Below are 25,024 nucleotides of genomic sequence, written 5' to 3'. Positions count from 1 at the left end.
GCAATTGAATCTATCATTTCAGAAGGTTCCAAAAAATCACTTTCTCAGATTCTTCATGCAAACCTCCGACAGCAGATGTGTCGATTGTTAATGCCAAGAACTGTAAAATAAATAAATAAAGTATAAAAAAAGTTTCTCTTTTTTGTTGTTAATCAGGGACAATTCAAACAATCCCATAATTTAAACATTAAGAAACAATTACAAAAAGTCTCAGATATAATTTAAAAAAACAACAATCACTGAAAACCAGAACAGAGGATGGGGCTAGTAGTGGCAAGGACAATGATATATGTAAAACAAGCATTTACAATGCAATGGCCCCGTCTTTGTAAACGTTAGAGCTATTGTCATTGCAAATGTCATTTTTTTCATTTATTGTTTTTTTTTTAAACTGATAAATATATGGTATTGTCATTTACAATGGCAATAGGTAAGCATTAGAGAGTAGTAAAGAGTATTAGCAGTGATTAAGAGTTAGTAGAGAGTGACTAGTTGATTAATAGAGTCACACACACAGAGCCACACACATACAGAGCCCCACACACACGCAGAGCCCCACACACAGAGCCCCCCCCACACACAGATCCCCCCACACACACAGAGCCCCACACACACAGATCCCCCCCACACACAAATCCCCCCACACACACAGAGCCCCACACACACAGATCCCGCCACACACACAGAGCCCCCCCCACACACACAGAGCCCCCCACACACACACAGAGCCCCCCACACACACACAGAGCCCCACACAAACACAGAGCCCCACACAAACACAGAGCCCCACACACACACACACAGAGCCCCACACACACACACACCCACCCCCACACACATGCACAGAGCCCCACCACACATGCACACACAGAGCCCCCCCCCCACACACACACACAGAGACACACACAAACACACAGAGCCACACACCAACACACATACCCACACGGATTAAGGTGCTAGCTGCAAAGCCCTTCATGTAGCTAACAGTCAGAGGTTTTAATTTCAATTTGATATCTCAGTAGGTGTCCTTAAGGTGAGAGAACAGTGCATGCAGGGGATCTAAGCCTGCCTGCAGAGTGCCCGTACGGTGAGATAACAGTGCATGCAAGGGAGCGAACAGAACACCGATGTGGGACTAACAATATGTGGGGATCTAAGAGTACCTTTACGTGGTGCCCAGACAACATATATGGCGAGCTCGGAGGACATGGGGCTAGGTGTCTGAGCAGGGAACCAACTAAGTTAACGTGCACTGGAACTCACTCAGTATGCCTTCATGGGAGCTCAGTGTGCCTGTAAGGTGAGATTGAGATCTGCCCAGCACCCGGGCCGCTGCCCCACACTCCTGACACTCACCGCCGCGAGCAGGGAGCAATGGTTCCCCAATCATCCACCCCACCGATGCTGCTCTGATGGAATTAGTCGGGGGACCCCACACACGGGGTTTCCGTCCGGTGAGATCTCTGAATGAGCGGCCTCAGTTCCGAGCTGGACCGGGACAAGCAGCGCCAGGCAGGAGCTGCCATCAATGGGAGAAGAGTTCCGGGGCGGCTGGGGTGCGGTGCCTGCAGACCCCCACAACTGACAGGGGCAGCCCGGCACAACCCGCAGGTACACACACAGGCCCCGGTCATGCTCGTCCAGGAAGCTGCAGCAACGCTGTAGATGTGCACTGCCGAAAAAAGTTCAGCACTGACTTCCTGAGCAGGACAGCACCACCCCATATCCATGAGCCCTCTACCCCGTTAAAAAGCCACACGTGCACTCCAGTGGAGAGCGCTACTTACTGCTGGGAGTCCTCTTGTGCCTGCACTTTGTGCGCTGCCATCGCTGCAGGAGGGAGTCCAGGCATGCACAGTCCTCTTCCCGGGTGCAAGGTGCTCGTCCCACTGGATGCCGATTTTGCAGAAAAGCTTCACCAGGGATCCGATTCCAAAAGGGGAAAAAACCAGCAGGAAAAAAACGTGCGTGTGCGCCAGAGAGAGAAGAAGCAGCTCTGCCTGTCGGTGCTGCTGGCTGTGATCAGTGACTGAGCTGCTGCACTAGCCTCAGGAGACTCCTGGCAGCTCACACGGACAGGCACACTCCACACTGCATCCATTAACGAGCAGCGAGGGAAATGGAGTCCAGGCCAAGAGGCGTTTGCAGCTGGAATCAAGTGCCTAGCTCTCCAGGCGCCCGCTTACACACACACAGGCTTCTTTAGTCTAAGAAGAAACATTCATCCCTCTCACCCCCTCCCCCGGCCCCACCGCCCGACTCGAAGCTTTAAGCTCCAACATGTGCATTTGAAACAGTGACCACAGCGGCATGAAACCGCCCAACTCTGGAGGGACAGATATGAATATGGAACCAGAGGCAGTTCTTTTTATGTGTATGTCTGCATTTAAGAGATAAAGAAGGAAATGTTCTCTGTGCCTCCCCGAGCATACCCTACCAAATGTCTGGTGTGTACATCTTGTGAAACTCGGACAGTAACATTCAGGGAGCAACTCGAGGAACGACTGCAATGCCTGCCTACTCAACAGCAGCAATTTCACATTCTTGCCAAATATTTTTTTTTTTTTTTGGGGTTCAATTCTGCTTTATTAAGAGAAAGGCGAAAGGATACACAGCTTGGAGCGCCCACAACCCGGAGGCCGGCAGCAATGCAGTAGTAACAATACACAGCCTGACAGCCGGCATCCCGGGGGCCCGGCGGCGCATGAGCGAATTCTGCTGTAACTGTCCGGTACTCGGCAGAGGCCAATCAAAGCAAGGATAAGCAGCAGTTGAACAGGTTTTTCGTGAACGGGTGCATAGCCTCGTCACTGTTTTGATGTCCGTGAAACAAAAACCATAAACCATCCCAACAGGTTAACAAAATGAGAGGTGTTACATGACTGTGTCCTAAGAGTGTATGGCAGTGGTGTATCGCGGCGGTCCTGGCAGGTGGCGCTGCGCGGGGAAACCTATCCGTCCTGAGCAGGCTGGCTAGTGTGGGTGGAAGTCCGTGGGGTGCAAACTGCAGGAGTAGCAGGATACGAAGAGCATAGGGCATTCGGAGGGGGACCTCCGGCTCATGCAGCGGGGAGGATGCTTAGGCTTCGGAGGGGGTAAGAGAGCCTATCTGTGTACCCCAGGGCAGAGATCTAGGTCCACGAGAGTGTCAATGCAGCTGGGGAGCGTCGGGTGCATCGCTTGACTGTTCCTCTCCCGTTGAGCGTTTAAGCAAATAGTGTACCAGTGGCTGCCATATGTCTCCTGGGCGACATGAGAGAGGCAAGAGCTCTGCAAAGGTGTTGTGTTGGTCTTGGCAGTATGTTAAATCAGTCAGCCAGTCCTTGAATTTGGGAGCCCTGCCCCTACCCCAGCGGCAAGCCACACGTCTCTTGGCCAAGAGCAGTGCAATGTCAGCGAATTTCCTGCATTCCCTAGCTATGTGTCTGGTACAGCCGAGGATGACCACAAGAGGGTCCGCAGGGACCTCCACTTCGACCATGTCTGCAACGGCCTCGAGGACCTGTCGCCAGTAGTCAGCGATTCGGGGGCAAGACCACGCCAGGTGGAGAATATCGGCATGTTCAGCATGGCATCGTTCACAGCGGTCATTATCGGCCAATCCAAATCTGAATTTCCGTACCGGTGTGTAGTATATCCTCTGAAGGAATCTATAATGTATCATTTTCAGTCTGCAGCTGGCTGAGATGCGGGAGGTCAGTACACAGCAGTATTGCCACTGGTCGTCTGAGATATCTGTACCTAGTTCCGCCGACCAATGCAAACGGGCAGCAGAGACTTGCAAGGGAGCAGCCCCCCGAATCTGGCGGTAGAGCCCCGAGACCAAATGGGTCCCAGCCTGAGACTCCAAAAGATGGTGTAGTGGTGGCAGGGTCGCAGGCTCATTAGGGTAATCAGGTAGGATGTCTCGCATCCCAGCGCGTAATCGGAGATAGTAAAAGAGGTCAAGAGGCGATCGTTCATGCGCACCAAAAAATTGGTCAGCCGATTTAAACAGCCCATTGTGGAACAGATCCCCCCAATAGGCAATAAGGAGCCTGCTACAAAGGCGCTGGAACCCCGTTTCCGAAAGCAAGGCAAGCCGAGGATGATAGGTAAGAGGCAATTTAGGGGAGTAGGGCAACTCGCAGAGCAGCCGCCTAGCAATACGGCGCCATGCATCTAGCGTGCAAGAAACCGAGGTGTTCGAGGTGGTGATGGAAGTCTCAGGGCAATGCAGCAGACCATTCAGTGGGAGGGGATGTACTATCCAGTCCTCCACCGCGATGTGCGGCATGAAGGGAGTAGGAGCCATCCAATGATAGGCGTAGTGCGCCTGCGCGCATAGATAGTACGCTTCAAAATCAGGGATATCAAAGCCCCCTTGGTCATAGGGTAGGGTTAACGTCGACCATTTCAGCCGGGGAGATTTCCCGCCCCAAAAAAGTCTGCGCAGCTCCGCATGAAGTGTCTTGAAAAAGAAAGCACCAGGGTAGTAGGGAATATTGAGAAAGAGGTATAGGAATCGGGGTAGTATCACCATTTTTATAAGGGAAGCTCTGCCAGCCATGGAGAGAGGTAACGTGATCCACCTATCAACAGTGGCTGTCAATTTGGTCACGGCCACCCCATAATTGGAGCGGAGCGTCTCGTCCTTGGCGCGGGCGACACGGATACCAAGATATCGAAGGTCATCACGGCACCATACTAGTGGGTAGTCCAGCGGGAAATCGTGCACAGCATCAGTGAGAGGGAAAAATTGCGATTTAGACCAATTAATGTGAACACCTGACAGTCCTCCGAAAAGGACGAACTCACGAAGCAGGGGATTAAGGTGTTGGTCCGGGTACTTGACGTACAGCGTTATGTCATCCGCATAAAGGGATACGTCGATTTGCCGCTGTAGACATTGTACCGCTCCCGCTCGGTGCAATTGGCGCAGTCGACAAGCCAAAGGCTCCACAGCAATAGCGAACAATAGAGGCGAGAGCGGACAACCCTGGCGGGTGCCTCTCGTGAGATTGATGGATGGCGACAATTTCCCGTTTATCAGCACTTTTGCCGTGGGCTCTGTATACAGGAGGCGCACCCAGGCCAGAAACATTTTAGGGAAGCCCATGCTGGCCAGGACCGAAAAGAGGTAGGGCCACTCGACAGAGTCGAACGCCTTGGTGGCGTCGAGAAACACAGCTGCCACGGGGACATCAGGGTGGACCGTGCGGAGTAGAGAGAAGAGGGTACGGAGATTATGAGAGGTTGACCTGCCCGCCACAAACCCAGACTGGTCAGGTAGGACAAGTCTGGTCATGAGCAGCGAAAGCCGCGTGGCTAGGATCTTGGCAAGAATTTTGACATCGCAGTTCAAAAGGGAGAGTGGGCGGTAAGAGTCACAGGAGCCGGGGTCCTTGTCCGGCTTCAAAAGTGAGGTGACAACCACCTCCCGCATAGAGCAGGGTAGAATCCCATCAGCCAGCGATTCAGTAAAGACTTCCCGAAGCACAGGCGCCATGATGTCAATATAGGCCTTGTAGAATTCAGCCGGGATGCCATCGAGCCCCGGGGCTTTACCGTTTTTGAGGGACATGATGGCCTCACGAATCTCATCGAGCTCGAAAGGCGCCGCAAGGAATTCCCTATCTCCATCACTGAGCCAGCAGAGCGCCACCTCCCCCAGGTAGTCGGCGTAGGGAGCATCCACCTCCGCCGCGGATGTATACAGTGCCGAGTAGTGCGCCGTGAATGTAGCGAGTATCGCATCAGTGTCTCTAATGGTGACGCCTGTGTTATCTGTGAGCTCTAGGACAGTGTTGTGGCCGCGCGGCTGACGTGTGAGGGAAGCTAGCACTTTCCCAGGTCTATCCCCCTCGCAGTACCTACGGGCCACCCAGTGCTTCCCCCTGTATTTCGCCTCTCTGGCAGCCTCTTCCTCGTATTTGGACAGCGTGTCCCTAAAGGTCACCTGCAGGCGCGGATCATCATCCACCGCCATACTGAGCTCCAGAGTCCGCAGCTCCCTCTCTAGTGTGGTGATAGTACGTAGGATATCACGGAGGACCCCATGACTTTTGGAAATGCAGAAACCCCTGACAGTGACCTTGAAAGCCTCCCAGATGTGCTCCACGGACTCCACCGAGTCCTTGTTCCTAGGGAAGAAATCCGCAATCTCTTCGCCCAATTCCGTGCGAAAGAGCTCGTCGAGGAGCACATCGGGGCCTAGCTTCCACTGAGGTCTCGGAGTGTCCCAGCCAGGAGTCCGGAACTGCAGTTTCACAGGACTGTGATCTGAAAGTGTCCTGGGCAAGTGGTCAACCCCGATAAGGTCCCTAACAATGTCTCGGGTGACTAAAAAATAATCCAAGCGCGCCCACGTCCCGGTGTGAGGTGTGAAGTGGGTGCCTTCCCGCCCGAGGGGATGCAGGTGCCTCCAGGCATCAATCAGACCGCCCTCCTCTACCACCCCCTCCAGAACCTCCCTGGCTCGGGGCTTGTAGGAGCCAACTCCATCCGCCCTGTCCAAGGGGGGCGCCAGCGCCAGATTAAAATCCCCACCCCAGATGACATGTCGTGCCCCAATGGCAACAATCCTACCCCACAGCGCGGAAAAAAAGGCAGGTGAGTCAACATTAGGTGCATACATAGAAACAAAGAGATACGTGTCATGTCCCACCCTACCCCACAGTAAAACATACCGCCCCTCCCTGTCCACCTCCTCACCAAACCGATGGAAAGGCACACCACGGGCAATGAGAATCGCCACACCTCTAGCATAAGTCGAATAGGAGGAGAAGGCACGAGCACAAGCCCATTTGGACCCAAAGGAGACGTCCCTGCGCACGGGCATATGAGTCTCCTGCAGCATGGCAACATGTATGTGATGCCTGTTCAAGTAAGCAATGACATGTCTGCATTTTTTGGCATTGTTTAACCCCCGGACATTCCACGAGAGACACGTCAGCCGAGCAGTTGAGTTCATAGTGGCCATGGACATAACAAAAGCATAGAAGTAAGCGCCCGGGTGGGCCAAACAATGAGTCGTCCGCCACCCCCTTTGGACCAGATTGCACACCAATCTAGGAAAGATATATACAGTACATGCAATGGTAACCTCTCAGAAACCGTCCCCCCCCCTCCCACCCCAGCACCCCAAACATGCCAGGAGCCATGGATCCCCTTAAAACGAAACCCCCCCTTCACCCTCCCCCCCAACTTCAAAGAGGCAAACAGCCAAACGAACAGCAAGTCAGTGGGGAACACCCAATCGGGGTACATCAGGAAGCACGCGCTGCCACCACCCGGCCCATAGCTCCAAACTGTACCGCCCTCGGTGGAGACTAGGGCCGTGGGAGTGGTCCTTGGTATACGTTACCACTGGGGTGCAATGTCCAGACTGTCGTCGCTCAGGCAGCTCCCCAGCTCGCAGGTGGAGTAACAGCGCCAGTTAGAGGGATTGCCTGATGCAAATGGAAGTTCGAGCGTGCAAGAGCCGTCAGTCCGCATGGTGCTCTGGAGGCAGATCTTCATTCTCGTGTCCTTCCGCAGGGGCCTGCTCATCCCTGCGCGCCCCGCGGACCGACTTAAGGAAATCCTCAGCCTTCTGCGGGTTGGTGAAAAAGCGTTGCTTGCCTTGGTGGGTGATCCGCAGCTTCGCCGGGTACAAGAGAGCGTAGTCTATCTGGGCCTCACGCAGTTTTTTCTTCACCGGGAGGAATTTGCGCCGCTCATCCTGAACCATCGGGGTAAAGTCAGGATAGATGGAGAAGGTGATGCCCTCGAACCGCAGTGATCTCTGTGTCCGGGCAGCCCTGAGGGCGGTGTCACGGTCTCGGTAATTCAAAAGGCGAGCTATGATAGGTCTCGGCGGCAGACCAGGTTGAGGCATAGGCGCTAGGGAGCGATGGGCCCTCTCCACAATGAATTGGGACGAGAAGGCTTCTTCCCCGATGGAACCCTTGAGCAGCTTCTCCACACAGAGCTCCATCCTGCCCGTTGCAGTGGACTCCGGCACATTCGTAATGCGGATGTTATTCCGGCGGCTTCGCGCCTCCAAATCCTCATTCTTTGCCGCTATTATGCGGAGGAGGTTGTCCATTCGCGCCAGTTGCGTCGTGTGGGATGCGGCGGTATCAGTGGTGTCGGAAATCCTCTGTTCTGCAGTGGTAAGGCGCTCCTCATGGCGATCCACCTTATGGACTAGGGCGTCCAACCGAGCTGTGACGCCGTCCACTTTTTCCACAACGGTGGCGAAGCCGTGTCGCATCTCCTGTATCAGGCTGGCAAGGTCCGCAGCAGGAGCAACAGGTGGGGCAGGCTGCGGAGGCGGTGCGCTGGGCCCCGGGGTCATCTGCGTCGATGAGCTGCTTTTCCGCGAGTTATCAAAACTCAGCTTAGGCTGGCGGGTATCAGGCCGCCCCATGATCGTGGCTGAGGGCAAGACAGCGGACGAGAAGGATAGAACAGGCTGGCAGAAACACAGCAGGCAAGGATCAGCCAGGAGCGGGAGCACGGGACCCAAGTCCGGTGGCACCAGCAGCGCCCGTTGGTCTCCAGTCCGGTCTCGGGCACCCGGCAATGGCAGCAGGCAGTCGCTGTGTGAGAAACAGGCAGTACAGGAGCCAGGAGCATCGGCCTCCCAGCCGGGCCGCAGGGTCAGAGTCAGGGAGGCAGGCCAGTATCAGGAGCAACGCGGCACACAGGTTTGCGCCTCCTAGAGATGGCGGCCGTTAGACGTGCGTGCAGTCCATTTTCTCTGTGTTGATCAGAAAACTATGTTTCTTAGTTTAAACTCTACCCATGGAGAATCTAGATTTCACTCTGAATTAATCACACACTTCGGAAGGCTCCTAGTTATTTTCTGCTACAAAGATTCCTGCTGCTGCTGTTGATCCGCTTGTAATCTAAAGGTTTTTTTTGATATTGCTTTTTATTGCTGTTGCTCCTGTGAGAGCTGAAGGTTTTTTTTTTAAAGTGCCACTATTTTCACTCTTTATCTAGCTAGTATTCTGGACTTGAAGTAGAAATAGGAGGCAGCTCAAGATCATTTACCCAGTCGTGGGCTAGCGATATGGGGGAGTACCAGGCAAGTCCCGTGTGGTGGGGCAGCTCCTCCGCCCGGTAAAGGGATCGTAGGCGGGCAGTGCAGGACAGGTGCGGGGCCGTGGCGCCAAAAGAAACAGGCCTGGCAGCCCGGCAATGCCGCAGCAACAAGTGTTCTGGCTGGGGGGGCCCTACCCCCGCGGCAGCGCTGTGACGGTGGAAAGGGAGCCCCAGAGCTAGCGGGCAGAAGTCCCCTACCTGTCCCGTCACCTCCGTGCGCCGCCTCAGCTGGGACGAGCAGGCGAGGGTCCGATGCGGCCTGCAAGCCTCGTGGCAGGCACAGGGCTTGCGTAACTACAGCAGCCGGGCGCCCGTCTCAGGCAGCTCCAGAGCAGGTGCCGGGCAGATTTCCGGAGCCCGTATCTACGGCCCTGGGGATCGCAGCTCTCCCAGACTTGGCACGATTGTGGGCAGCACCCCACAGAAGCGGAAACCGGTCTCCGGTGGGCACCGCAGCACCCCGTGGCAGAGGATCCCAGCAGGATAGATGACCAAGGAGCGGGAGCTGCAGGACTAGGCAGCCATTCCGCAAGCGCGCCCTCTAGCGCCCCCCCATTCTTGCCAAATATTTTATACATATCACAGAGTTTGTTCAGGAAGGCATACTTATGCATTACTTACTGTTTTTACAATCCAGAAACTGGCTGCGTCCCATTCTTTTTTATTTAATAAGTTTCAGCGTGACCGTGGTACAGTCAATCCATTGAGGGAGATGTCAGGCCAAATTGTGGTGTTTAAAGAGAATTTTTGTTTCTGAACTCATACCGGATTTTTTTTTTAATTACCGACTTAAGGGCCTTCCAATAATCAGGGCCACTCGCTCGAGGCCAGGGAGTCAATCACAATATATACAAAGACATGCACAGTGGAGACGCGGGCAGAAGGAGTCTGTAAGCCCCGTCCTCTTCGGATTGGGGGGTGTGTTTTTCTTTACAGAAAGAAAAGAAAAAACACGGCCCTCAAGCCGAAAAGGTCGGGGCTTACAGCGAAAAGAGATCGTCACAGAGACCTCTTCTCGAATGGCTGGCCGCTGTTTAGGAGGCCAGCCAATGGAGAAGAGGGGCTGGTTTAAGCCTTGCTACTCTGAGACATAAGATCTCGCCAGCGAGACTGCGCATGCACAGCCTACGGTAGCCGAGACCTAAAGAAAGAAGTGTGCATTAAGAGATAGAACCATTTCCCTGGAGACACTGAGCTATTACATGATGCGCAATGGCTCGTTCTGAGCGAACTCGAAAAGAAACCATCCAGAACCAGTGATAATTTGAAAAAACATTCTGGAGTGGGATCTTCACCCTCTGGATGATGAACCATGTCACTGAGAGCCCTTTTGCTTACCAATATAACATTTTATGCTCAATACTGTATTTAGGAGCCATACATTGAGTAATTAGGACAAGGATTAAGGAGACACAAGTTGAATAATCACAACTTAGACACAAGCAGGTTATTCAAAACTTCCATCAGAGCAAGACTCACAATGATTTGAGGTTGAAAGTAAGCCATCAAGCAAGCCAGCTATTTCAGACAGAGCTACCCGCCTAGGAGTAGTGGTTGGGTTGACTGAAGTCTTGCACCACCTTGCCGATTCATCTGCATCGCCCCTCTGCCGGGACATAAAGCAAGCTTGATCAATCATGCAATTGCTGTGTGGAGGAATACCTAAGTGGAGGTTCCGCATTATTGTTCTGGAGGGAAACAGCATCACAAGAGTCCCATTAAAAAGCAGTGAAGTCTGTAGGCCTCACTTCACCTTAAATGGGTTTATCACCATCAACGACCCGTCTTGTTCTCAATGGTTAATACAGTACACCCATCATAAGTGAAATACAGTCCAAAACGAGAAACAATATTCTGGACCCATGTCCAACCAAATTCAATAAGTCCATCCAAACAATCTTGAAGTTATACTTGGCAATCCAACAGTGCACAGGGCATGATGAGTAGTCCACAAGACTTCTGTAGAAAACGTTCTTTTTAATGATTTTCAGACAAATTTCCAGCGTATAAAACAGCCAACACGTGTTTCGTCTGTACTAATCAGTATTCAGACTTTCTCAAGGCCAACGATAAATTCTTAATAAATCCGTAGTCAAATCAAGATTGGTAGAATGTTGGTAGACGGTTGATAGAAGATCCACACCTAGTTATAGACTAAAAATCAGAGCAGTCTAATAAGGTGCTGCGGTTCCACTGAGCTGCATTTCAAATGTGGTGGACCAACTCCAGAAGGGGTGGCCAAACAAAATTGAAAAAAGGCAGCAGAAACCCTACTGAGACGGTGGAATTCAAAATAGCTACAAGTTAAAGTTGAGGAGCAAACGACCCGACCATGATACGTCAAGTCCTTGCCTGCTCACAAGTCACAGCTGAACTAGACGCGTATGATAACACTCGCAGGTTGATTCGCGAGCGTTATCATGCGTGTCTGGTTCGGCAGTGACTTGTGAGCAGGCTAGGACTTGACGTATCATGGTCAGGCCAATTGCTCCTCAACTTTAACTTGTAACTTTTTTTTAATTCCGCAGTCTCAGTAGGGATTCTGTTGGCCTTTTTTCAATTTTGTTTGGCCACCCCTTCCGGAGTTGGTCCACCACATTTGATATGCAGCTCAGTGGAACCGCAGCACCTTATTAGACTGCTCTGATCTTTAGTCTATAACTAAGTGTGGATCTTCCATCAACCCTCTACCAACCTTCTACCAATCTTTATTTGACTACGGATTTATTAAGAATTAATCATTAGCCTTGAGAAAGTCTGAATTCTGATTAGCACAGAGGAAACACGTGTTGGCTGTTTTATACGCTGGAAATTTGTCTGAAAATCAATATAAAGAACGTTTTCTACAGAAGTCTCTGGGACTACTCATCATGTCCTGTGCATTTCTGGATTGCCATGTATAACCAAGATTGTTTGGATGGATTTATTGAATTTGGATTAACATAGGTACAGAATATTGCTTCTCGTTTTGGACCGGATTTCAATTATGATGGGTGTGCTGTATTAGCTTATCTCTGTTATTTAAGTTGCAGGTTGTTTTCAACGTGCTAATAGCACTCTTGGGTGGTAGGTGCCTTTTGCTAGCCAAGCACCCCGCTGTACTTACAGCAACTTTTTTTTACTATTCACGCCCTTGACTGTTGGTTTGTATAATACCTATTTACTTTGATGTGCGGTTCTTTCCTTTTAGGGAATGCTACTACCCTCTTCTGTAATTGTTCTGAATGGTTGCAGGGACCACAGTAATCATTTGCCAACACCCATTCTGGCGCAGGAATTACAGTTCGCACACTTCTTTAGCCATTTACAATGGACACTTTTCTGTAAAGTAAGTTCCTGGCTTGCTTGGATATTTCCTATGCAAGTCTTTGGATCCGGCGCTAGTTCCTTACATGTCCTATCTACTGAGGGTTCATGTAACCAATTCTGATTATTTTAACAGTCAAAATAGTAATTCTTCCTGCTTTTAAGTTATTATGCGTTCACCCTTTAATAATGAACAATGTTTTGCTATGTTCTTCTAAGGAGAATAGTTTATTTGTTTACAAGTGCAATTTAATGTTTGCTGCTTGCTGAATTTAGATCTCTGTACTGGGGTGAATGTATGACATTGTTCTGCATTCTGTCCATCAACTGTTGTTTTTGCATTTGTCACCCCGAGTGGGATGGGTATGCTCAGACGTGAGTCCCATGCTCTCCACACCACTGGAGTCAAGCTATCCTGGCTGAAGACGGCTGATAGCCAGAAACTGGTCCTAGGATGCTTGATTCCGGTCCAGGAAAGACATGGCTTGGCAGTCCGGGCTGGACTGTTCCCATGAGGCACAGGGTCAAGGCTGATTTGCATATGGCCATGTCTGAACTGGGGTGGTGTGGAGTGCAAACAAATGATGGATTTAGGCCCAGATCTCTGTACTGGGGTGAATGTATGACATTGTTCTGCATTCTGTCCATCAACTGTTTTTGCATTTGTCACCCCGAGTGGGATGGGTATGCTCAGACGTGAGTCCCATGCTCTCCACACCACTGGAGTCAAGCTATCCTGGCTGAAGATGGCTGATAGCCAGAAACCGGTCCTAGGATGCTTTATTCTGGTCCAGGAAAGACATGGCTTGGCAATTTGGGCTGGACTGTTCCCATGAGGCACAGGGTCAAGGCGGATTTGCATATGGCCATGTCTGAACTGGGGTGGTGTGGAGTGCAAAAACACGACGGATTTAGGCCCAGATCTCTGTACTGGGGTGAATGTATGACATTGTTCTGCATTCTGTCCATCAACTGTTGTTTAGGTCTCGTAGAGAGACCTATTGCCGCCCATCCACAAAGCTGACTTTTTACGATGAGGATTTTCAACAGTTCACGTGAAATCACGTGACCACAAGCTCCTCGTGCACAAGCTTGCATTCGATCATCAAAGGCACACAAGCTTCTCCCAGCAGGCAATACACCCCCCTCCCTCTCCATATGGTCGCTCGAGTTGCAGGCAGCCCACCCCCTCCCTCTAATCCCACATCTTCCCCGAGCCTTCTGCCTATCAGCCTCCCTCCCACCTCGCTGATCCACTTCTCCCTGCCAGCAGCATTTGCCACATCAAAGGCTTCCACTGCCCCGCCCCCCACCGTCACTTATTCACGGCCGCAGGCCGTGACTCGCATGTACTTCCCCAGCTCTGCTCCCGCCCCGCCTCCTCTCTATCCCTCGCTCTCCGCCAGATGCTAGGCTTCCTTTTCAGCTGCTTGTTTCATTTCTAGGATTCTTCGAAAAGTTTTCCCCTTTATCCCAGTACCTGTGCACAAACAAGTGGTTCTGGCACTAATATCTTCCCAACTTGATTACTGCAGTACATTCTATCTTGACATCAACATGTCGGCCTTAACCATGCTGTAAACTGTACAAAATGCAACAGCGAAACTGATATTAGACAGTCCCAAAATACATTCGGTCTCAGCAGGACTAAACAAGCTACACTGGTCACCCGTGAAAAAGGGTATTATCTTTAAAGCTTTGTGTATTGCTCACAAGGCCCTAAATAGATCAGGGCCTGGAGCAATTAGAACAATATTCCAGTGGTATGTACCTACCAGACAGCTTTGCTCTGCGAATCAAAATTTGGTAGTGGTCCCCAAATTTCGGAAAGCAAGATGGGTAAGTAGAGCCTTCTGGGTGGTCACGGCCAAACTATGGAACTCCCTTACCCGGCATGTATCGTACGTCCTTTAGGACTAGCTTGTAACCCAGGCTCATTACTTTATAAACTGAGGTCGCGCAGATGCCCAGGATAGAGATCTTGGTAGGACTTTTCGCTCGTCTGAACTAACTAGTTTTTAGCGCCTTGACTCTTTTAGGTGTCTGTGCGCTCTTACAAATCTATCAAATGTCATTTCAAAGTGCCCAAGCCTCACAGAAAATCAAGTGTAAGAAATGATGCGGTGCTCGTAATCGGGTAGAGACCTTCCCAAGTCACAGGGGAGATGAGCCCGGGCCACTTTCGGAAGTGGACTGCAGTGCCCGATGACTCTGTGACAGTGGCGCCCTCTTGGTTGTGCACTGGGGCTAGAACGGGATATGTCAGTGCAGAGGGTGTGCTGTGAGCCACGAAACATACACTCCATGCTGCCGTGGTGCAATTCTAACCATTACCGCCAGTCTTGGAGTTTAGGAATCTTTAGACACCCTGATGTGATTAAGAGGGGAATGGCCCAGTTGCCACACCCTCTTGTGCTTTCCTTTTTTGACTCGGGTAATACATCTATTTTAATGTCAGATGCATTAAAGTACGCAGTGACCCAACAACATCTGCACCTTCGAAGCAGATTCTGAGTGCGTCTGATTGGGAACAGACCGCAGTAGCCCTCATCCGCATCATAAATTTGGCCTAATCGCTCGGTTGACATGAAATGGAAGGTGCTTGTGGACAGAGCTGCTGCTCCTGTCCATTCAGTCTGGTACAGAAGTCTGGATAGTTAAACACATATTTACTCACAGCCCGACTTGTGCCTTTTTCCTCAGGATTACTTTCTAGACATCTACGTTATGCAGTTGATATTACTCTGAAAAAAGTTAAGAACTATTCAGAAAAGTATCTGCCAATTCCGAATAATTATAAGACGGTTCTCAAATTATTATTTATTAATCCTATTTTTAGCGGTACAAGCCTACTGTCTCTTCCAAAGTTGACCCTCGTGCTGTTGATTGTGTAAGAAAGATTATGAATTGCTTCTTCTTGTGACTGACATAAGAATTATTTTATTGTCATAGGTGATTTATATTTTCCAGCTGGAATAAGCTACACCGAGGCTGAACAGCGCTATTCAGTTTGTGACATAGCAAGCTTAGAAGCTTCCAAGCTATTTTAGTCACCATTTGTCGTAGCCCTGCCTATTTGACCATTCATGCAGTTTCAAAGAACTCTGACAAACCTTCCAGCGTGGAAAGTCCAATTTCTTTCTAGACGTTAGCAAGGCCATATCAATTTGCACAATATGGTTAGTGAAATCTTGGTCTAACCTGATAGAATCAATCTTGGCAGAAAGCATCAGGCCAGAACTATGTGACAAACTACCAGGCTTGCTTTTGGAAGGTAAATTGTTTTTATGATCTGCTCTTAATTAAAATAAAAGTCACAGAAGTCTTGCTGATCGAAACAATTGTCTCATGTTCACTACGTAATTTTCTGGGAACAAAAAAGTTCCTTAACAAGAAGTTGAGCAGTTTGATAAACAGCGTTTTTAAGCGTGCCCATTAGCAGCCCATGCTAAACTGTTTATTAAGACCACAACACCCAGAAGGTGCATCTAACCGTATTTATTTATTTAGGACACTTGTTCTTGTTTTCGGGAGTTGAATTCCATTAATTGAAATGTATGGATTTTTTTTTAGCAGTTGATACGGTAAATTTTGTCCATTTGACTCGAGGTGGAATTTGCAGCAGCAGTGGGTGAAATGAATTGGGAATCCGGTGATGTAGTTCTAGTTTTCTGTAGGAGTAAATGTAAGTGCTAAATACTTTCGGCTATTATTGTTTGCATAAGAAAAAACAAACTTGAGCACATTGCAGAAAGCAGATATTTCAAGAAACTGTTGAACAAATACGCATTGTGTAGGGAAACCTTGATATTAGTTGTGCAGGATTTGAGGCCTCCGCAAGTAATAGGTCCACAATTACCCCCTCCCTGGGTACCAAGCATCCCAGTGTAGAGCTTGACTCGCTCATGGTAGTGAAGTTGAACAGCCCAGGGCCTACTCGGGAGGTGGTGTGCACCACTGAATGCCACAGCATCACTCCGCACCACTGAATGCCACAGCATCACTCAGCACCACTGTAGGCCACAGCATCACTCAGCACCACTGAAGGCCACATCATCACTCAGCCCCACTGAACGCCACAGCATCACTCTGTGCAACCGTTCAACAACAACTGGTTCTAATATGTTCTCTCAATGTTTCAAGCTTTATTACAAATGTCACAATTTTTTTTTAATATTGCACTTCTGTTCTTGGATTTTCATCACAATAAAATACACTGAACATAATCTTCCCAAAAGTTATTTATAAAAGTTTAAGCTAATGCCATTGTAAATTACAATAACTTTTATTTAAGTATTAATTATTAAAAACAATAAAAGCCATTGTTATTTGTAATATTAATACATCTAAGTCATGTAAATACAACACATATTGTATTACAAATGCTATAGGTGTCATGTTTGCGACAGTTAAAACTATTGGCATTGTAAATGACAAAGCTATTAATTTTGCTATTTTTAAAACCAGAACATAAATAAAAAATGTGTTATTTACAATACCAATAGATCAAACTTTCCTAATGCGAGACCTATTGCATTGCAAATGCTTGTTTTGCATTTGTCACTATCCAAGGAGGCTTGGAGGCACGTTGATTTGGTTTGTCTGCAAGAGACCCACATAGAGGGTACCAACTCACACCTGTTGGGCCAATTAGGGTTCGAAGTTATGGCAAAAACAAATCAAGGGACCAAAACTAGAGGTGTGGCGGTGCTGGGCAGGAGCAGTGACACAATTATAAAGAGGAAAAGAGAAGATCAATGGGGGAGGTGGGTGCTGACCGAGATAGCCTTTAAAGGGGAGACGTTCACCTTAGCTACAATATATGGGTCCACAGAGGATGACCCAGACGTATTTCAGTACCTGGATGTGGAATTGGCACAATGGCCTGAGCCAATTGTATGTTGCGGCGATTTTAATTTGCATGACCCAATCAGCTCATTCTTGCAGCCAGGCTCACAATATCTAGGCAGGAAAAGGAAAATGTTTAGGGCACTATCTGATATGGTAACCCATAACTCACTGGAAGATCCGTGGGTAAAATGGCATTCGAACTTAGATGGTAGCACTTTCTTCTCCGCTCCTCACCAGGTGTTGGTCAGACTCGATTACTTCCTAATTTCAAACAATCTAATCGCTGAATCAAAAATTGAAAAACAACCCAGAATAATATCATAGCCCATTGGTTCTGACGATAAGACTAGGGCATTCCCATAAAAAAAAGAGGTGCAATGGACTTTTGAAAGGGCGCTGCTACAAGATAATGGATATCGGGTGTATATGACAAAATGGATCAAGGACTTCTGGGATATAAATAGAGGGACAGCACCCCCAGGGATAGTATGGGACGCCTTTAAGGCTGGTGTTAGAGGGGAAACGTTAAGCTTTGTATTGTCCGCACAAAAAAAAAGAGAAACGGAAGACTGAAGAAATACGACAAAATTTATTGAGGGCCGAAGAAGAATTAGCAGTAGCTATTCAACAACAGGTCCCGATAGAAAAAAACATCCTTAAGCTAATATCGCTTAGAGCAGATGCCCTGGAAGGAGTTGCCCAAAAGACGGCGGAGAAATATATGGCTAACAGGGTGAACGCATATGAGCTCAATGAAAGGGTGGGACATATTCTAGCTGTGCGGACTAGGCAGAGAGTAGCAGCAGCAGATATTAAAGAAATTACGATACTCAAGGAAATATGGTAACAGAGACAGGACAGATAAGGGAGGTCTTTAAACAATTCTATACAGATCTCTACGCTTCAGATATATCAGCCAGCACGGAAGAGATAGAAAAATATCTGAGCGAGGCGCCTTCTTCGGTGCTCTCCGCAATTGAAAAGGAGGAGTTAGATGCTGGATTCAGGTTAGAGGAACTAGCCACTGCTCTTGGCAGTCTTCCCTCGGGGAAGGCAGCAGGGCCGGACCAGATCCCAGTGGAATTCTTTAAAATATTCCAAACAGTGATCTTAGGGGACATGTTTAATATTACGGTAATGGCACAAAAGGGTGAATCTGTCCCTGAGTCTTGGAGAGCGGCCAACATCATCGTAATACCAAAGAAAGGTAAACCTACAACCGAACCAAGCTCGTACCGCCCAATTACGCTGATGAACGCCGACGTCAAGGTCTACTCAAAGATACTAGCTAAAAGGTTAGCAGGGGTGGTTGAGGGTTTGGTTAGTCCCTCCCAGCATGGGTTTATTCCAGGAAAAGGAACAACACAGCACATCAGGCAGGTCACTACCATGTTTGATGCAGCAGGTACCCTAGGAGACCCATGGCAGCGCTGTTTCTAGATACAGAGAAGGCATTTGATAGGGTCTCCTGGGGATACCCATGGTCAGCCATGAGGTGGAACAGAATTGGGGAGGGCTTCATCAAGGCCATACAGAACCTGTATATCAACCCAATGGCTAATATTAGGGTCAATAGGGGATATTCAGCAGCAGTCAAGATTTGTAGATGGACTAGGCAGGGTTGCCCGTCATCCCCCCTCCTGTTTGCACTATACTTGGATCCCTATCTACGCAGGCTGGAACAGAATCCACAGATTGCCCCGATGAATATAAACAACTGTGTAATAAAAACTCTTGCGTATGCGGATGACGTTGCCATTTTAACACCTAAGGTTACGTTACGTTAAAATTATTTATACCGCGCACTTTCACCAACGGTTTCATGGCGCTCTTTGACAAGTACAGTGATCAAGGGTGAGGGGGTTATTCGTAAGCAGACTGGAATAGCAGGGTTGTTAGTAGTCTGCGAAAGCAGTCGTAACTGGGGCATAAACGAAGCGTGAGTGGCAGGGAGTTCCAAGTGGAGGGGGCCAGAACAGAAAAACTAGAACCACCGTGCTTTTTGCGATTGAATTTGGGGACCACGAGGAGGTTGAGAGATGCTGAGCGAAGAGCTCTGAGGGGGATGTGGCTTGTCAAGACAGATGAGATGAAAGCCGGGGCTGCATCAGAGAGGGCCTTGAACGCTGAGCATGCCAGCTTGAAGGTGCATCGCTTGGAGACAACCCCTCCATCGCCATTAGGGAGATTGAAGCAGCGGCGGAATGTTTCGGTCAAATCTCGGGATATAAACTGAACATATCTAAGACACAGATTGTTGAAAATAGATATTCAATGTGTAAAGACGCAAGAGTAGTTGGTGCAGCCGTGTACTTGGGGGTGGCAATATCAGCAAATCTTGATATGGTGGTAGAGATAAATATGGATCCACTGATGACAAGAATAAAAACGGATCTAATAAGGATGAACAACTTACACTTATCATTGATGGGCTGCACCAACGTTATTAAGATGTTGATTCTCCCCAAATTACTTTATTTTTTTAGATCGATCCCTTTATTCTTTGAAAATAAATGGTTTAACACACTAGAGGCAATATGCAACAGATTCATCTGGGCACATGGGAAGACGCGTAGGGCATATAGATACATCACACTCCCAAGAGAAAGGGGGGGTGGGGAGCACCGGACTTCAGGTTATACTATATGGCAGCTGCCCTACAATATATGCAAGGGTTAATAGGAGGAACAGATCTGGATCAAAGAGTTAATAACCTGTCTACGAAAGTATATGCTACGGTGATGGGGACAGATGCGGGAAACTGCTTTTTAAATTGTATCGACTTTGGCTGCTTTAAAAGAACCAGGTTCAAGACACTTTCCGCTGCAGTCAAGATCTGGATTGCCTTCTTGAAAAGAAGTAGATTGGGGAAATACAATAGATATATTAGACTCTATAAAAACAGGTCATTTCCTCAAGCAATCTTCGCAGATGAAGTAATGTTAGAATGGGTAAATAACGGTATCGTCCAGATTGGGGACTTATTTGATGCAGAGGGGATGGTACCGTTCGCAGATCTAAGAACTAAGCATGGTATTGATAACAGAGGCTTTTTCAAGTATCTCCAGGTCAGGAGTTTTTTGAATAATAAAACAGGGGGGGTCAGTTGGAGCGAGTAGGAATGAGATACTGGAAAAAATCAGACTTTTGGGGGATCGAAGCATTAGGTCTTTTTATGCCTGTTTGGTTAAAGGGAAAACTGATGACTTAGGAAAAGTGGGTAATAAAAGGGCGGAAAAACTTAACGTGGAAGTAGGGTGGTTTAAGAAATCACTGGACCTAGGCCGTACTATATTGTGTTCATCCTAAATGCAGTCACAACATTATAAAACTCTGTATTCACTTTATCATACCCCCGCTAAGATAGCTAAATGGGGCGGGACCATGGGTACAAACTGTCCCCGATGCAACGCAGGCGAAGCTGACAGTATTCGCATATTTGCTACCTGCCCTCAACTACATACGCTAGTTAGAGACATCGAGGGTTTTCTAGACAGATCATTGGGGATTCAAATCAAACTTAGCCCAGCTCGGATAATTTTAGGTCTGGGTATGGAAGGAGCCGATACACAGCAGGAATTTCTGTTTGTGGCAATGTCAGTATACAGACTGACCCTTAGCAAGAGCATGGCTTGACAAAAATCCACCGGCACTACAAACCTGGCTGGCTAATCTGCTAAATGCATATAATATGGAGAAGAATATCTATGCACGAAAAGGGAAAAGGGGAAGGACATTAGGCTTAAGAATATGGCAACCCATAAGTAGGTGAAAGGAAGGATTTGGGCCGCAGGTAGACCAAAGAAGGGCTCAATGTTTATTGGTGGTAAAGTAAGAAATATAAATAATGTCTGTGGAAATGCGTTATGAAATGTTTGTATATCTTGTAATAGAGCTTATTTAGCTATGAAGCATTAAGTATTAATGCTGAACAATGTATAATGTATAAAGTGTGAGCAACAAGGAAAATAAAAAATATAATAAAAAAAAAAAGAAACAACTTCCTCAATACTGAGATTTAAAAAACGCTCAGTAAAACATAAATAAAATCCAAGGAGGCTTGGAGGCTACGGCAAGCAGGAGGAGTAAGGACACCAGAAAATACAACAGTGGAGGTCTTAGTGCTAAAGTTTCCACAACTTGGCCCATCATAAGTAAGTATTTAGGAATGTGTACTCGCTAGTATTAGCCCATATCCACTGATACCCGGGACTAAGTGGCTGCTGAGGGAATTAATAACATTGTCCTTACTCAGTACTGGTTTTGACATGTGGTTGACACTAGAGGTAAATATTGCTAGTTGGAGGGCGGATGAAGATGCCATCGAATGAGATGGTTCCCAAGCAGTTTTCCCACTAAGATGTTGGTTGAAAAGGTGTCAAGCACAGTACACTATTAATGAGTACCAGTTATCTACTGGTTTGTTGAGGGAAATTAAAGCAGGTAACCATGAAGTTTCTGTAAGGATACCCTTTTGTGACATTAGGGCCTCAAATTTGCGTAAATGAAAGTCTGAAGGCAGCAGAAATGGAGGGAGATAGCAACAGACAGAGGTATACAGAAGGTTGGGTATTCTTGGCTACAAGTATATGGTTTGTTTTAAGTCTAGTAATTATGTGTCTATACTATTGGAATGTCATTTGTATAGTCCATGCTTAGGCTACTCAAGGAGAACTTCCTACATGATACATATATGTTATTTGGCACAATGTTACCTTCTTAAACTTAGACTGCCCAACATTTTCAGTGGGGTTCATTATATATTGAAGATGTATGACCCAAATTTGCAACTCAAAATACCAGCCATTTCTGTAGCACTCATCTGTTGTGGGGAAGGAAGCTTAAATGGAAGTACAGTATAGCTTTCAGAAAAAGATGTACATGGGATGCTCTGATCAGTTACCCACCACACCACATCTGGAATAAGACATAATATCACTCTGCACTTACCGACAGTCAGTCCGCTCTTCGCAAGAGCAGAATGCATGTTGTAAATTTCTTTCATTAATTGATGGTCCCCAAAAGTGAAATATACCACGTCACGTCCAGCCTGGGAAGCTGCCAGGATCTGTAGTAAGGCTGTAGTAAAACAAAAGACAAAAAATAATGGAAGGGTACAGCTGCAACTCAAAGTGAAATGTACTCAGTGCTAAAACATGCTAGAGATAGGTTACATGTTCAGGCTATTAAAGGTATTATACTCCTTATGCGATATTATTTGCATTTAAACACATGGAACAGCATTTGTAAGAAATATTGCGAGTGTCGTTTGCTCTTGCTGTGAAAAGTATAGTAAGTCATTAGCTAGTTTAGGAAGTGATCAATATAAATCCATGCTTAAAATGATAGTTCTTAAGAGGCACCAAAAAATGTCATCAAATAGAATGTTGCAAACATGTTCTTCAGATCCATTAAGTTTGCATTTTCCTGAAAATATTTTTTACATTGGCATATATTGTAACCTGTCTATGTACTCCTAAAGAATGGGTTACTGACCTTTAGTAATGTTTCTTTAGAAATATACATAATAATCTGGCAGATGCATCATCTTTAAAAACTTTTCTCAGGCTAGTTACTGCCTGGATCCAGTAATTTTTAGCGACAAATGCTCCCTGAAACTATGTTCAAGCCGCATGCATCAAGGGAACAGTAGTGGCACAAGGAAGCATGCCAGAGATTACAGGCTAGAGTTAAAGGTCAAAGTTTCATGCAGGGAAAGATGCAGATAATTAGTTGGAGCTGCAAGAGCCAGTGAGCAGAATGGAAAAAAACTCCTGAAGTTTAGGAGTATGCAAGACGGAGCAACCGCAAACAATGCCTTACAATATGGCCCATCCTCACAATTACATGAACTTGCTTTCAACATAATGTTTGCCTCCAGTTCTGCTTTTTGGGTCGAGCCTGGGCAGTGCAAGAGCTGCTCTGAGAGGCATGCTGTACTGATTAGAGACTTGAAACCTCGCCCACTCTCCGTTCACATTTTTCATTGGCTTGTGTCATTGTCTGCTGTAAACTGTGGCTGTTCATTAGTCAGAAGGCTTAGTAGTCCCTCCTTAGCACCGCCTTGTCTCATTTTGTAACCTTCCATGGAGACACCCATTGTTACGTGTGCGGTTGCTTGGTAGGCTTTATTTATAGCCTCCGCGCATTATTTTCTCAAATAGCTTTGTCTTGCCTCTTGTTGCAGGCAGGACATGCTCTCTCCTAACTCTTTTTTTTAAACATCTTTTTATTGAAAGAAAAACGGTTCCATCATAATACACACTTAGGAGCAATGCAAGAGCAGAATTAGCTTACAGTGTAGAAATCACATCAGTCCAATCATTAACGGTTAATGAGATGTTCCACCTCCAGTTCAGTGTACCCTCTGGCCTAAGTCCGTTCTTCAGCCCGTTCCCTGCTCAGCCAACCACCTACCGTCCTGATTCTCCCTCTTCCCCCACCCCTCCTCTGTACTCATCCTCCGAGGCATCCATCCACTCTCCCCTGTATCTTCTCCAGGCCTGCCAGATCTTTTCCCATTTTTTGGGGCAGCCTCTACTGTTATATATTACCTTCTCCGCCCTCTGGCACCAGTCCAAGTCCCGCTCCGATTCCTCTATTGTCTGTAGCAAGTCACTACACCACAGGCGCGGGATATTTCTCTTAGCCAGCATGCTCGCAAAAGCCAACCACACCTTCTCTCCCTTTGGCCTTGTTACCTCTCCCGTGACTCCCAATACATGCCACCTGGCCTCCAGCGGCACCTCCGCCCCAACCACCTCTTCCATTATGGCTGTCAACCTGACCCAGTAGGAGCGAATTTTGGGGCAGTCCCAGAGGATGTGGAAGAATGTACCTTTGTACCCACACCCTCTCAGGCAGAAACGTGATGTTGCGTATCCCATTTTAAATTGCACCGTACGTGGGGTGTAAGACCTGTGGAGTATACGGTCTCCTAACTCTTTTTAAGATTTTTCATAGCATGCATATGCAATGCACTAGGTCTCGCATTTGCAAGAGTTTCAGCTATTGGCATGGTAAATGAAAATGCCCTTTATCTGTTTTTTTTGTAAAACAGTACATAAATAAATGGCATTGTCATTTACAATGCCAATAGCGCAAACTCTCAAATGTGAGCCCTATAGCATTGCAAATGCTTGTTCTAGATGTTCTAAATACATGTAAATACTATTAACCAACTCCGTTTTATTCACTTTATAGACCTCGAAAAGAAGTATTAGTTAGAATTTAAATCTGTCACTTGCAGGTGACACATCGATCTTGTAAAAGAGGAAAACTTTATTTACCCTCTTTAATGCTCTTTCTGGTTGATACTTTAACTCTAGTGTTGGGCCGGGTGTTTGCAAGTTGTTTTTCTTCGAAGAAGTCTTTCCTAGTCACAAGGTAAGATGACTCCACCTTTCGGTGATAGTGCAGATGGGCATCGACTCTATTGTTAGATTATTTTCCCCCCAAGAGGGTGAGAATGGATTAAGTAAGTGCAGTATAGAGATGTCCATGCGTATGTGGCATAATCCGTTTGAGGCATGTGTGCTGTAGCACAAGTTACTACTTGTGTAACGAATATGCTACTTACCAGTATGCAGCTGTTCTTGGCATGTAGGGCTGCTGACATTCATATCTGTGCATAGATCGCCGCCTAGTGTTGGGTCCGGATGATCGCACATTGTTGTCCTGGAAGAGTCTTCGAAGTATCACAAGATAGGTGGCTCCTCCCCTGGACTACAGTGCGCATGGGCATCGACTCCATCCTCAGATTGTTTTTAGCCATTGTGGCCAAGATGAAGTGAAA

The 25,024-nt window shown here is 47.6% G+C and overlaps 1 protein-coding gene across 2 annotated transcripts in view; it reads right to left on the bottom strand.

Moving 5' to 3' along the window:
- Positions 1 to 25,024, bottom strand: part of PARG (poly(ADP-ribose) glycohydrolase) — a 1,076,399-nt gene that overhangs the window by 23,752 nt on the left and 1,027,623 nt on the right. For both annotated transcript variants that reach the window (XM_086922071.1, XM_086922072.1), the window contains exon 17: positions 22,180 to 22,308. In XM_086922071.1, the coding sequence (XP_086778197.1) occupies positions 22,180 to 22,308 (129 nt within the window). The remainder of the gene's footprint in view (positions 1 to 22,179; positions 22,309 to 25,024) is intronic.

The sequence above is a fragment of the Lissotriton vulgaris genome, chromosome 5, assembly GCF_964263255.1.
Source record: "Lissotriton vulgaris chromosome 5, aLisVul1.2, whole genome shotgun sequence".
Lineage (NCBI taxonomy): Eukaryota > Metazoa > Chordata > Amphibia > Caudata > Salamandridae > Lissotriton > Lissotriton vulgaris.
This window is presented reverse-complemented; position numbering and strand designations above follow the sequence as displayed.